General features: G+C 44.9%; 1 protein-coding gene across 1 annotated transcript in view; it reads left to right on the top strand.

Moving 5' to 3' along the window:
• LOC140426522 (WD repeat-containing protein 64-like) overlaps window positions 1-14325 on the top strand; it is a 227758-nt gene that overhangs the window by 204422 nt on the left and 9011 nt on the right. Inside the window, exons 23-26 of the mRNA XM_072511402.1 lie at window positions 1165-1277; window positions 5648-5830; window positions 8911-9019; window positions 11416-11496. Coding sequence (XP_072367503.1) covers window positions 1165-1277; window positions 5648-5830; window positions 8911-9019; window positions 11416-11496 — 486 coding nt within the window. The remainder of the gene's footprint in view (window positions 1-1164; window positions 1278-5647; window positions 5831-8910; window positions 9020-11415; window positions 11497-14325) is intronic.

Here is a 14325-nt window from a genome sequence, read left to right as displayed (position 1 = left end):
GGCTGTTGCAACCTGCAGTTTGGGAGTCATGATTTAATGGAGTAAACATAAACCCACTTGAAGGCCAGAAAAGCCGATGTAACTAATCCTGATCTTTAGTTATTTAAGTGCCCCGCCCTTTAAACTTAAACAAAATAGGTTACAGCTGTCAGTGAATTTAAAAAAAGCTTCTGCTGGACTACTTTGATTGACATGCATAGGTTAATCAAACAAATGTAGCATCTGGTCATACAGTTTTGATGGAGTTCTTCGTTAACATTTCTCAAGGGTCATCATTATATTATTATGAATGCTTGGCTAAGTTTGAAAATCGATAATTATATCAGCATGGAGTTTTGATATCACAGTTGGATGGATAGTTTAAAAGGTCTATTATTCATTTGAGACTTAAAAGTTTTGAACATCTTTCAGGAGTGAAAGCTGTATTTGATTATTAGAAGCTTTTAAAAAAAATTTCCACATATCTCTGAAGGTCTGCCCAAGGTGGATAGTGGGTGAGTAGGTCTGTAGGTAGCATGGGGGTACAGGGAGCCATGAGGGGGGTGTCAGAAGGGCATGAGTTGGAATTGAGTTGACATGGCGAGTATGAGGGGTGGATGTTGGGGTTGGGAGGGGGGTGCATGAGTTGGCATGGAGATGGAGTTTCCTGACTCGAGATATCCACCTCCCTATCCAAAATCTGGCCCCAGACATTTTGTGCAATAAAATAGGAGTGGCTAAGTCGCAGGCAAATTCATTTCTCTGCAGAATAAAATAGTTAGTATTTACATTATTTTAATATAAAGTTTTTAAAAAATGGTTGGGAAATGCAATTCAAATCAACACATTAAATTGAAACAAAAGAGCGCTGTGATAAAACACATCTGCAAAAATCACAAGGAGTGAAAAGTGGAGAAACAAATTACAGCAACAAATTACATACGGAATTACACACGCAATATGACATTGTGGACTGTTCCCAGCCAATGAAAGAAAAATAAATTGATCTTTTGGTAGAAGCACCGCAGAGTGGGAAGTAACTGCGAGGCATGCTGAATATTCTGCACAATTTATGATATAATCATTTGTACTGAAACAAGGAACAATGACATTGACATTTCCATCTTTTTAAAAATATCATTTGCCAACAGTTTTGCAGTTATCATATTTACTCCATCTTTGCAGGAGTCTATCAACCGCCTCATTAGCTGGAGAGCCCATAATTTGCAAATAGTGAGCCTGTTCTATGTGGACGAAGTATCTGTTGTTGTTTCTGCATCCATAGATTGTTCTATCAGGTATAAAATATGATTTATATTAATAGAGCTTTGTTAACATTTTTTGCAAATAGTCAGCACTTGTACCTTTTGTATGATACTTTCAACACTTTATAATGATTTCAGTTTTTATGTTAAGATGGTTGGGTATTTCATGTTATTCTTCAATCGGGGGTGTCCAGAACCAGGGATCACAGTTTGAGGATACAGGGTAGACCATTTAGGACTGAGTTAAGGGGAAATGTCTTCACCCAGAGAGTAGTCGGCCTGTGGAATTCGTACCACATGAAGTAGTTTCAAGAAGCAGTTTGATATAGAATTTGGGGGTAAGTGGACTAAAGGATATGGGGGGGAGGCGGGATCAAGCTAGTGAGTTGGATGATCAGCCATGATCACAATGAATGGTGGAGCAGGCTCGATGGGCCTAATGGCTGCCTCCTGCTTCGATTTTCTGTGTTTTCATATTACACGTTTCTGTATCTATTTAAAATCTGTCATCTGTGCCCTTAGTTATTTAGTTTTTGGATTATTGGCATTGTTGGCAAAGCTTTGTTTTTCTATCCCTGGATGCTCTGAGAAGGTAGTGAGTAGACCTATTTCCTGAGAGGTGCAGGCAGTTTTATACAGCAGATTACAAAGAACAAAGAAAAGTACAGCACAGGAACAGGCCCTTCAGCCCTCCAAGCCGCCAAGACTAAAATCTTCTACACTTCGGGGGTCCGTATCCCACTATTCCCATCCTATTCATGTATTTTTCAAGATGCCCCTTAAACGTCACTATAATCCCTGCTTCCACCACCTCCTCCGGCTAGTTCCAGGCACACACTACCCTCTGTGTAAAATACTTATCTCGTACATCGCCTCTAAACCTTGCCCCTTGCACCTTAAACCTATGCCCCCTAGTAATTGACCCCTCTATCCTGGGAAAAGTATCTGACTATCCATTCTGTCTATGCCCCTCATAATTATGTAGACTTCTATCAGGTCGCCCCTCAACCTCCACCGTTCCAGTGAGAACAAACCAAGTTTATTCAACCTCTCCTCATTGCTAATGCCCTCCATACCAGGTAACATCCTGGTAAATCTCTTCTGCGTCCTCTGTGAAGCCTCCACATCCTTCTGGTATTGTGGCGACCAAAATTGAACACTAGACTCCAAGTGTGGCCGAACTAAGGTTCTATACAGTTGCAACATGTCTTGCCAATTTTTATACTCAATGCCCCGGCCATGAAGGCAAGCATGCCGTATGCCTTCTTGACTACCTTCTCCACCTATGTTGCCCCTTTCAGTGACATGTGGACCTGTACACCTAGATCTCGCTGACTGTCAATACTCTTGAGGGTTCTACCATTCACTGTATATTCCCTACCTGCATTAGACCTTCCAAAATGCATTAGCTCACATTTGTCCGGATTAAACTCCATCTGCCATCTCTCCTCCCAAGTCTCCAAACTATCTAAATCCTGCTGTATCCTCTGACAGTCCTCATCACTATCCGCAATTCCACCAACCTTTGTGTCGTCCGCAAACTTACTAATCAGACCAGTTACATTTTCCTCCATATCATTTATATATACTACGAACAGCAAAGGTCCCAGCACTGATCCCTGCGGAACACCACTAGTCACAGCCCTCCAATCAGAAAAGCACCCTTCCATTACTACTCTCTGCCTTCTATGACCTCGCCAGTTCTGAATCCATCTTGCCAGCTCACCTCTGATCCTGTGTGACTTCACCTTTTGTACCAGTCTGCCATGAGGGAACTTGTCAAAGGCCTTACTGAAGTCCATATAGACAACATCCACTGCTCTACCTGCATAAATCATCTTTGTAACCTCTTAGAAAAACTCTATCCAGTTAGTGAGACATGACCTCCCCTTCACAAAACCGTGCTGCCTCTCGCTAATACATCCACTTGCTTCCAAATGGGCGTCGATCCTGTCTCGAAGAATTCTCTCCAGTAATTTCCCTGCCACTGACGTAAGGTTCACCGGCCTGTAGTTCCCTGGATTATCCTTGCTCCCCTTCTTAAACAAAGGAACAACATTGGCTATTCTCCAGTCCTCCGGGACATCACCTGAAGACAGTGAGGATCTAAAGATTTCTGTCAAGGCCTCAGCAATGTCCTCTCTTGCCTCCTTCAGTATTCTGGGGTAGATCCCATCAGGCCCTGGGGACTTATCTACCTTAATATTTTTCAAGATGCCCAACACCTCGTCTTTTTGGATCTCAATGTGACCAAGGCTATCTACACACCCTTCTCCAGACTCAACATCCACCAATTCCTTCTCTTTGGTGAATATTGATGCAAAGTATTAATTTAGTACCTTGCCCATTTCCTCTGGCTCCACACATAGATTCCCTCCCCTGTCCTTCAATGGGCCAACCCTTTCCCTGGCTACCCTCTTGCTTTTTATGTACGTGTGAAAAGCCTTGGGATTTTCCTTAACCCTATTTGCCGATGACTTTTGGCTGGCTAAACCACTCCAGGAACAGTTAAGTGCAACGAAGCTGTGCAAAGGTCAGACTAAGAGAGTACTGAAGCTTCCCTTCCCTAAAGGACAGCAGTGAATCAGTTGGATTTTGGCAGAATCATATTCTCCAACCAACAGTAATGTAAGGGGCTGTTTAGCACAGGGCTAAATCGCTGGCTTTGAAAGTAGACCAAGGCAGGCCTGCAGCACGGTTCGATTCCCATAACAGCCTCCCCGAACAGGCACTGGAATTTGGCGACTAGGGGCTTGTCACAGTATCTTCATTTGAAGCCTACTTGTGACAATAAGCAATTTTCATTTCATTTCATTCATCTCGTCAGCTTTACACTTCGGTGAGTTCATCAGTCCACAATGCTCAGAAAGAAGAACGCTCTGAAAAATTCTATTGCACTAAATTTTAAATTTGTTTGTGCTAATATGAAATCATAATATATATTATGCTAAGGATAGAATGTACAACTTGAAAACTAGGATTAAATTGATGCAGCACGGTAGCATTGCGGATAGCACAATTGCTTCACAGCTCCAGGGTCCCAGGTTCGATTCCGGCTTGGGTCACTGTCTGTGCGGAGTCTGCACATCTTCCCCGTGTGTGCGTGGGTTTCCTCCGGGTGCTCCGGTTTCCTCCCACAGTCCAAAGATGTGCAGGTTAGGTGGATTGGCCATGATAAATTGCCCTTAGTGTCCAAAATTGCCCTTAGTGTTGGGTGGGGTTACTGGGTTATGGGGATAGGGTGGAGATGTTGACCTTGGGTAGGGTGCTCTTTCCAAGAGCCGGTGCAGACTCGATGGGCCGAATGGCCTCCTTCTGCACTGTAAATTCTATGATAAGTCTGTATTCCCTGGTTCATGCTTTCTTCATTCTTAAACCCTGCTTCAACTAAGGACTGTACTTAGTTTTTATCACCCATGTTCACATTTTCAGGAGATCAACTGGTTTATATTTAAAGTTGTGCATATGATGTGCATTATCGTTGAGTCGCAGTCTTACTTCCTTCATATTTTCCTGTCACACTGCTTCAGCCAAATCTGTCCGTCATGTTTAAAAACTTGCCTTTTTCTTATACTAGTTCCTTCTTGAGTTTTGCACACGGATTTCACTTTTTTCAAAAATGGTACGTCTACATTGTAGGATCCCTTGTAATGCATGAAAGAAGAAATTGCAGAGTAATAATTAATGACGCCACTAAATTTTACATTGGGACTTCTGCCCCTCTCTGCCATTACCCCCACCATGCACAAACTACTAAGAAATATAGAATTCCTCATTCCCTAGTATGTCTCTCTCAATAAGACATTTTCCCTCTATTTTTTTACTCTTTCTGTCCAGGTGATGGGTTGTTGCAAGGGAAGGGGGTCATGACATGGCAGAGGGTAGATGGTAGGTGCAGAAAGCACTTGGGTGCTAGAACAATTGCAACACAGTCACTGGCTTTCTCTGGAATGGCAGGAATACAGAATAATGTTAAGGTTGCTCGTGGAAGCTACAAGCAAGGCTACAAGCAGGTCGGGGGGAGAGATCTGTGGCTACTACCACTAAGCAATACCAAAGCCTTGGAGCTCGCGCAACATATCTTGCAACATATCTGATTCTGAGATCTACATCGTGGTGCCTTTCTCTCCCTCTCAACCTTCTAATCCCCTTTGTTCCCCTGTCACCTTCTCCCACTATTTTTGTCTCCTTCAATACTTTTTTGGGGAAATCACAGCTGCGCTTATGAGCTTGACATATGGGGAATTGTGACGTGAGCCTATTCATTTTGTCACATGCATTGGAGTTCTCTTACCCAGTGCCATCACTGCAGCTCATTTTCTTGGCAAACCCTGCGACTGTTCTACTTTTCGAATGAGAAATATTGAAAAGGGACAGTGATTGACTGTTTTATTGTTATTCAGGGTTTGGTACGCACCGAATGGTCATTACATCGGGTACTTTGGACAACACAGCCTCTTGGTATTAGTGAACCCGAGTGATTTTGCCTTACCCTGTGACATAACTGAAACACCCGTGGAAAGCAAGTCAAAGAAATCTGACAAGAGTGACGAGTTGGACTATCCCTTGATGTTGGATTGGGAAAGGTGAGATGGTAAATAATACCTGAATTTGGTTTCACCAAATTGTACATTGGACCCGACAGAAAACATGAAGAAAACTATGATGGAAATGGGGAGCAATTGCTAAAATGCAATTATTTTGTGTCTTTTATAGTATGCATACAAGGTCCAAAGTATGTTCATTAGTAATAATCTGAAAATAACCTCACATGCATCATGATTGATAGCGATTGTTGGTGGATGAGTGATTAAGGGTGTGCTGCATTGTGCAGTGTGTGAAGCTAATGGTGCAGTTAACGGAAAAATGGCATTTGAAGATACATTCACTGACCTTAACCACTCAACTGAGACTCCTAAACTTTATGCGGCATTCCATCCATGTCCTTGTGCTAGAACCCGCACATTGACTGCAACAACCCCTTGCCCCACTGCCTTTGGATGTTTATCTGGAGGATCTCCTGGTCCCTGCTGGGTAGAGGACCTCTGTCCTCCTCTCCACCTCCAGCACCAAGGTGCCCAGTGTGGTGTTGGCTGGAATTCTGGAACTTATTCTCTGTCACCATGTGCCATTCGTACCTCCTTCCCATAACTGTCAAAGTCAGTTGTAGAATGGCTTCCAACACCTGCTGCAACCACAGTGGACCTCCCCCTTTAAGACATGTAGACCAGTGGAGTGCATGGTAACTATAAATCGTGCTAGCCTCTCACGATTTTGTGACGTCTATTCAAACATGTAGGCACTAGACAGCATGCTTAAAGATGGCTGCAACCCAATTTCATTAAATAAGCAGACAGCACCAAGTTTACATCCAGCCTGCATCAGAAGCATCGAGTGTGGGATAGTCCTGCATCACAATCCTCGTGCCGTTTTCAGGTCCTGCAGAATGCTGTGGTCAGTCGGTATATCAGATCAGTGTTGCTTCGGTAATCTATAAGTTACCATTCTAGTGCTTAAAATAACTTCACGCTGTGGCAGTGTTTTATCTGATTTTTGAAGTACTGTTGTATTTCAGGCTTTTACTCAACAGAAGGGGAAAATAAACTGAGTGTCTTGATAACAGAAAGCTATGCCTTTTTTTGCGCTATGTATTGGTTAACATGCCCACATTTCATAATTAACCTTATAATTATCCCTGCTGCTACTGCCTTCTAATTCTATGGACATCAATTTTGCTAACTTGGCTGATGTTCAGTGTTCATGTGAACCACCCCTAATGTGCCACAATAATACGCGCCCACCCCATTATGTGCATTCTGTGTGTATCCCCTTCCAGTGATACATGTGCTATCCCTTCGACCGCCTTGTTTTTTTGTGATTCATGCAGATTTGTCAGGGGTCCAGCTGCCCTCCACTTGGTCTTCCTTCTGCCTTCTATTGGTTGCCTTCTTCATCCACCTCCTTCTTCTGGTTGGGTGGGGGGGGCGGGGGGGGGGGGGAGGGCAAACACTAGGGGGGCAGCCCCCTTTCCACACTGCCCCATAGTGTTTGCCCTTGCCCCACCCCCTCCTAGCACAGCCCTCCTTCCATGTTGCCCCCCCCCCCCCCTAGTGTTTGCCCTACCCCACCGCCCTCTCCTAGCACAGCCCTCCTTCCTTGTTGCCTCCCTGGTCTTCGTCAGCCCACACGTCCCCAGGCTCACCTTACACCGCGGCCGAATTTGTGCCCTATGGGTCTGCAGCACAGTGCTGTCCCGATAGACACTGGTGTGTGGGACCCGGGGGAATGAGACCCCTGTTCTCCCCAGCCCCAGGCATAGCGCACTGATCTGACTCGGTGACACAGGAGAGTTCATGGGTCTGGCAGCACGGTGCTGTCCATGAAGACCAGCTCAGGATGGAGATGGAAGGCAGGGCCTGGTCTGCCCCTGCAGGATGGCGTATACAGTGCACCAGGGTCAGCGCAGCACTGTGGCAGGTAGCCTTTATTGCACTCGCCTCAAAAGTCTCTGGCAAACTGAGGGCTGCCTTGCACATGCCACTCTTTACCAACCGGGTTTCAGACCAAAGCAAGTTCTCATTTGTGTGAGGCAAGCCTGGAAGGCCTTATGGAATTCCGGAAGGGAAGCTGTTTTAATGACCATTCATGAGAATGAAATGCCGTTCACTCCAAATACCAGTGGGAAGATTGACCTGCCGTTGGGAGAATTGCACCCTGATTTTACGCTGGCAGGTTTCTGACTGCTCCCATTAGATTCTCTGCTCCCGCCCGCCACCAAACCCACCATGGATGGGATGGGAGAAATCCTTTTCTCTAGTGTTACAATGGCAAGTTCAAACATGTCATTGGAGTTGAAGCTGGGAAAATGATAAAATGTCAAATGAATGATAAAGAAAATTTAATCTGTTCCTTTCAGTAAAAGGAGTTAGCTGAGAGATTTATCATGTAGCTTGGAAAGAGTAAATGCCCAGAACAATAGGAGAAGTTGCATCTCATAAAATCCTGCACCTGGTTCTTCCTCATCTCTGGTGCCATCTCCCTCTCCAAAGTTGCAAGGGCTCACGAGAATGATTAAAATCCAGGTTCACCCTGGAAATTATGGCAGGACAGCATGGTGGCAGAGTGGTTAGCATTGCTGCCTCACATTGCTAGGGACCCGGGCTCAATTCTGGCCTTGGGTGACAGTGTGTGTGAAGTTTGCATGTTCGCTCCGTGTCTGTGTGTCCCTCCGGGTGCTCCGCTTTCCTCCCACAGTCCAAAGAAGTGCAGGCTCGGTCGATTGGCCATGATCAGTGCACGGGGTTACGGGGATAGGAAGGGGGAGTGGGGGCCTAGTTAGGTGCTCTTTCGGAGGGTCGGGGCAGATATGATGGGCTGAATGGCCTCATTCTGCATTGGAGGGATTCTATGGTTTCATAATTCACTTCCAGTGGTGCAAAGACTATTCCATCTTTGTTTCTCTGGGGTCTTACCTGGGAGGAAAATATACTTTAGTTATTTTGTCAGTCAAAAAACATTTTAAAGTACCAGGACTTATTTTATCCGTTTTAGATGTTCTATACAATTGACTGCAGCTAAAGTGATCAATGGATGAACCTTAATTTTACTCCTCTTAGATGGTAAATTAATATTGTCAGATCATTTATTTTTCAATTGCTTATGGTAGATGGAAGCCATTTGATCGTGATGTATATAATCTAAAGCTGACACAACAGCGGAAAGTTCTTGACATGGATCACGATAAGAAGCTCTTTAAATCAGTGACTATACCTCGGGTAGGAATGGATCTTTATTTTTACATAATACACTGGCGCTAGATAAATGCTCCTCTGAGCACTGCGAGGAAACCTCAGTGTCTCAGATGACCTCACAGCCCTCAGCTTTTCCCCTTCTCTCTGTTGCCTTCCCTCAGCTGCTAGGCCTTTCCTGGAAACCTATTGCTGTGGGGCTTTTGGCTCTGGTGATGACGAATGTGATATAAAATAGTTACTTTAGAGATACTAGTTAATGTAATGTAGAAATAAGCCACTTTGATTCTTGCAGTTAGGGACAAAGGAATTTGAGACCGCATGGAAAAAGCAGGAAGAGGTGTGTCTATGAGAGTGATGCTGCATTGATAGGGGCCAGAGAAAGGGATTGGAAGTGAGCCAATCAGAATAGATTAAACAGGTCAGGAGGGACCTAGGCTGACCTATGTCCGTCGAGTATGTGAAACTTGATACCATTTGAATTGATTTTGCAGAGATCCCTTTGTCTTTTAGTCAGTCGTTTTTCTGGAGTGTAAGAGGCTGGATGTCCTTTTACATTTCTGTAAGATGATTAAGCTTGCAAGCTAAATAAATAACTTCTGTTTACGTGCGAATCCGTCTCAACTTTTATTGAGGCCAGACTGACAGAGAAAGAAATTTGGAGATCAACAGTGACAGCCGTGTCTGTTTTCCCACTACATTTAGCAGCTGGGCAGCCACTTCCCACAAAATTAAAGATCAACGGTTTACCTCAGGCCTACTAATGAGGTCCACCCGTTGCAGTCAGCTGGGCCTTCCCACTGTCATCTCTGGAAGGGCTGGCTGAGAGTTCAAATTTGGCCCTTCATTTGAATCAGGCCACTGAAATAGGACTTTGACAAGCAAATTTCAATAACTACCTCCTACTTGTAAACAAATTTCCAATTAAACAGATATAGCAGTTTCCACACGATCCTTGTAATTGAATTTAATGTCAAGGCCCCTCTGCTTTCGGCTGAATGGCGAGGCCAAGCAGCTGCAGTTTTACTTCCTCAATTGCATCTGATCCCAGTCAATTTGTTGGTAAAATGAAAAAGTTAATTAATCTACAGCGAAGTATACGTTGCCCAGTAAATAATTTGTTGAAATGTTTTTTGGAAAATTATTTTCAATCAGAATGCCTACCAAAGAGGTTTGCTATCTCTACAATAATACTGGTGCTGTAAACTCAACGAGCAGTGAGGTAGTTCTTGGACCCAATAGGTTATATTTTATTGCCCAACTTTGGACACCGCAAAGACAGTGGCTTAATCAGGAGCTTATTTTCTGAATATAAAAGCAAAATAGGGCAGACGCTGCGCATCTGAAATAAAAACAGAAAATGCTGGATAAACCCAGCAGGTCTGGAAATATCCGTGGAGAGAGAAACAGAGTGGTGCGACCATCAATTCACTCGAGACAGAGAATAGAAGTGAACAGAGGCTTTAATCAACTAGAACAGTGCCTGCCTGCGACTGCTCTGCTATGAGGGCCGCCTACAGGGCAGCTGCTCTTCTACCTCCCCTCAAGGGGGCGGAGCCAGGGGAAGAGCCCACAAGGGCACCAACATGATACAATCATGTAGTACAGTACAGTGGTCCCTAGGTGGAGCCCACATGGGCAACAGCGTGACACAATGTAGTACCGTGGTGAATGGTTACTATAATACGTTCACCACACAGTTAATGCTTCAGGTCCTTATGACCCTTCTACAGAACTGAAAAGGACTGGAAACCCGTACCAGCCTCCCTGAACAGGCGCCGGAATGTGGCGACTAGGGGCTTTTCACAGTAACTTCATTTGAAGCCTACTTGTGACAATAAGCGATTTTCATTTCATTTTTCATTTCAAATGTGATGAATTATATTCTTGGGAGAGGGGGAGGGGTGAGACAGCATGGAAAGTCAGTGATAGGTCGAAGCTAGGGAGAGATTGGCAAAGATGTCATGGAGATGAGACAAAGGGGCTGTTAATGGTACCATTAGGTACTGAAGAGTGTTGATCGTGGTAAAGGTAGGATACCAGAATGTGTTGACAGGAGAACAAAGTTCATTGCTCAGTGGGGAGCAAAACTGAACAAGAGACAGTGGTCATGCAGGGGAGCGGTGGGGTTGTGTTGGGACATGCCAGGGGAAACTGAATACAGAATACAAACATGGGAGAGGGGTCGAGATGGAGGGGAAAGTTTACCGTTGAATGTTGTTGAACTCAATGTTTAGTCCTGAAGGCTGTAATGTTTTCTGAAGCTGTTGACATCCAACACCAGTTTCAGTAGTTTTCTGTTCAATGGTTTGATTCCTTTCAATCATCATTCAATTTCCAATCATTTAGACATATTGTAAGCTCAGTAAATACCAGTCAATAAAGGTGCAAAGAATGATTCACTTCTGTGTGGTTCCTGACAGCTCAAATCAAAACCAATTGAAAATTCCATATCGGGCACTAGAGCAATGGGTGCTGTATTTCGAGCTCTTCCAGTGTACACTGTAAGTTAATGCTTCTTATTTCCTCCACAAAAATAATAATGTGCTTGATAGGCTGACTAATGAAATCTAATAAATAGCACTTTAGCTGCAAATACAAAATGTAATGTAAAGCAACCGGCATAATAATATGAATGCTGTCGGTTTTTTTTTAATGAAGTTTCTTTTTATCTGCAATCATTATTTATGTTGAAAATATCAAAACACTGATTTTTCATGCACCTTTTGAGCCTTATCTAACAATTTGGACATTGATTCAGCATTGAATTCAACTTCATTTTTCACACATATGAGGACATTTCAAGGAGAAAATTAGGTGGCCATTCCTTTGGAGATTCCTCTTATCACGTCTCGGGGAGATCGATGAGGAAGAGTTCCATAGTTCGGAAGAGAGGCAGATGCATCTGGTGGAAGGCTCAGCAAACCCCACAGCTATCCGTGGAGCCACTGTGTCGCTTACTCGAGCAGCTCTGAGAGTTGTGTCATCATCACTTGCATTTCACCAAGCAGGGTGATTCATCATTGCTGTCTCGCACAGTTAAACTTCCAGATTTCCTCAATGACTGGAATTGAGCTGCCTCTGAAAGTTATGGCACCTAACTTCGAAGAAATGTCCCTATGTCCATAGACATAGAGGTTTACAGCATGAAAATAGGCCCTTCGGCCCAACTTGTTCATGCCGCCCAGTTTTTACCACTAAAAGACTTCTCATTATTTCATTCATTTTTGGGCAGCACGGTAGCATGGTCACAGCGCCAGGGTCCCAGGTTTGATTCCCCACTGGGTCACTGTCTGTGCGGAGTCTGCACGTTCTCCCCGCGTCTGCATGGGTTTCTTCCGGATGCTCTGGTTTCCTCCCACAGTCCAAAGATGTGCAGGTTAGGTGGATTGGCCATGTTAAATTGCCCTGTATGTCCAAAAAAAGGTTAGGAAGTGTTATTGGGTTACGAGGATAGGGTGGAAGTGAGGGTTTAAGTGGGTCAGTGCAGACTCGTTGGGCCGAATAGCCTCCTTCTGCAGTGTATATTTTATGTTCTAAAATACATTACAGCCAACCTGGAATTTTGTAATCCACATCTGGGCCGGGATTCTCCCCTACCCGCCGGGGCGGGGGGTCCTGGCGGGATGGAGTGGCGGGAACCACTCCGGCGTCGGGCCGCCCCAAAGGTGCGGACTTCTCCGCACCTTTAGGGGCCAAGCCCTCACCTTGAGCGGCACAGGCCCGCCCGCGGATCGGTGAGCCCCGATCGCGGGCCAGGCCACCATGGGGGCACCCCCCGGGGTCAAATCGCCCCCCCCCCAGGACCCCGGAGCCCGCTCGGGCCGCCTGGTCCCGCCAGCGGGACTGGCATTACAGCAGCGGGTCTTCGGCCCATCGCGGGCCGGAGAATCGCCGGGGGGGTGGGGGGGGGGCCCGCCGACCGGCACGGCGCAAACCCCGCCCCCGCCGAATCTCCGGTGTGAGAACTCCGTGGCTGGCGGGGGCGGGATTCACCCCCCCCCCGGCAATTCTCCGACCCGGTGGGGGGGTCGGAGAATCCCGGCCCTGGTGTTTGAATGACATCATGAATGAAGAATGCACCCCATGGTTTCCAATCATATCACTGGAGAATTGCTTCATGTATCTATCGTACATAATGTTGACTTCCAAGTGCCTCTAATGAATAATATTATGCAGAGAACAAAATAACAAATGGTGACTGTGATACCAGCATGTCTCTGACAACAGAGTTATGGAAAATTCAGTAGAAAACACATTATAAACCAATGTGTTTCACACTACGGCTAGCTTTTAAAAATAAGTCAGTGTGATACAGGATAGTGACCTGCAATTTTATCTCAAGAGATACTGGGCTGAAAAGGCAGTCAACAAAATCATGTATTGGATTAAAATTAAAAGGGCAATGAATGAAAGTGATTCTATATAAGATAAATTATCATAGAATTTACAGTGCAGAAGGAGGCCATTCGGCCTATCGAGTCTGCACCGGCTCTTGGAAAGAGCACCCTACCCAAGGTTAACACCTCCACCCTATCCCCATAACCCAGTAACCCCACTCAACACTAACGGCAATTTTGGACACTAAGGGCAATTTAGCATGGCCAATCCACCTAACCTGCACATCTTTGGACTGTGGGGGGAAACCGGAGCACCCGGAGGAAACCCATGCATACGGGGAGGATGTGCAGACTCCGCACAGACAGTGACCCAAGCCGGAATCGAACCTGGGACCCTGGAGCTGTGAAGCAATTGTGCTACCCACAATGCTACCGTGCTGCCCCAATTGATCTAAGCAGAGCAGGATTTTATCTCCCCACTGTTGATCTTAAAAAGGGTTTAGCTGCATTTAAATGTCACTACAGCGACCTACCTGAGACAGCCTAGCTCGTGAATTAACCCAGTTCCATAAACTAATAACATATGCTTATATCTGCAGTAAACCCTATATGAAGCTGTCAAATACTGGCACCTAAAATGAAAGCATTATTGTCACATTATTGAAACCTATATGTGGACGGTAGTTAGTTTTCTCCTATAACACCATTTTGTTTCAGGAAGAAATGTTTCACTTAAGGCAAGCACATCTATTAGGCCAAATATGATGTGTCAAAAAGTTAAATGTCTGCTATATATTTAACAGTGTTTTTTGATTTAACCTAACATTTCAACAGTAACATTCATCAGTTCATCACTGCAAGTAGCAGGTCATTTGATGTACAGGGGTCAAGGATTTCATGGAACTGATTTTCATGATGCCATCCACCTGGATGTGCTGCACCTTACCAGAGCAAGCTGTTGCTGCAATTAGTAGACCAGGGAAACCTACAGGC

Source organism: Scyliorhinus torazame, chromosome 1 (genome assembly GCF_047496885.1).
Source record: "Scyliorhinus torazame isolate Kashiwa2021f chromosome 1, sScyTor2.1, whole genome shotgun sequence".
NCBI lineage: Eukaryota > Metazoa > Chordata > Chondrichthyes > Carcharhiniformes > Scyliorhinidae > Scyliorhinus > Scyliorhinus torazame.
The sequence above is the reverse complement of the archived record's forward strand: the minus strand, read 5'-3'. Positions and strand labels throughout refer to the sequence as shown.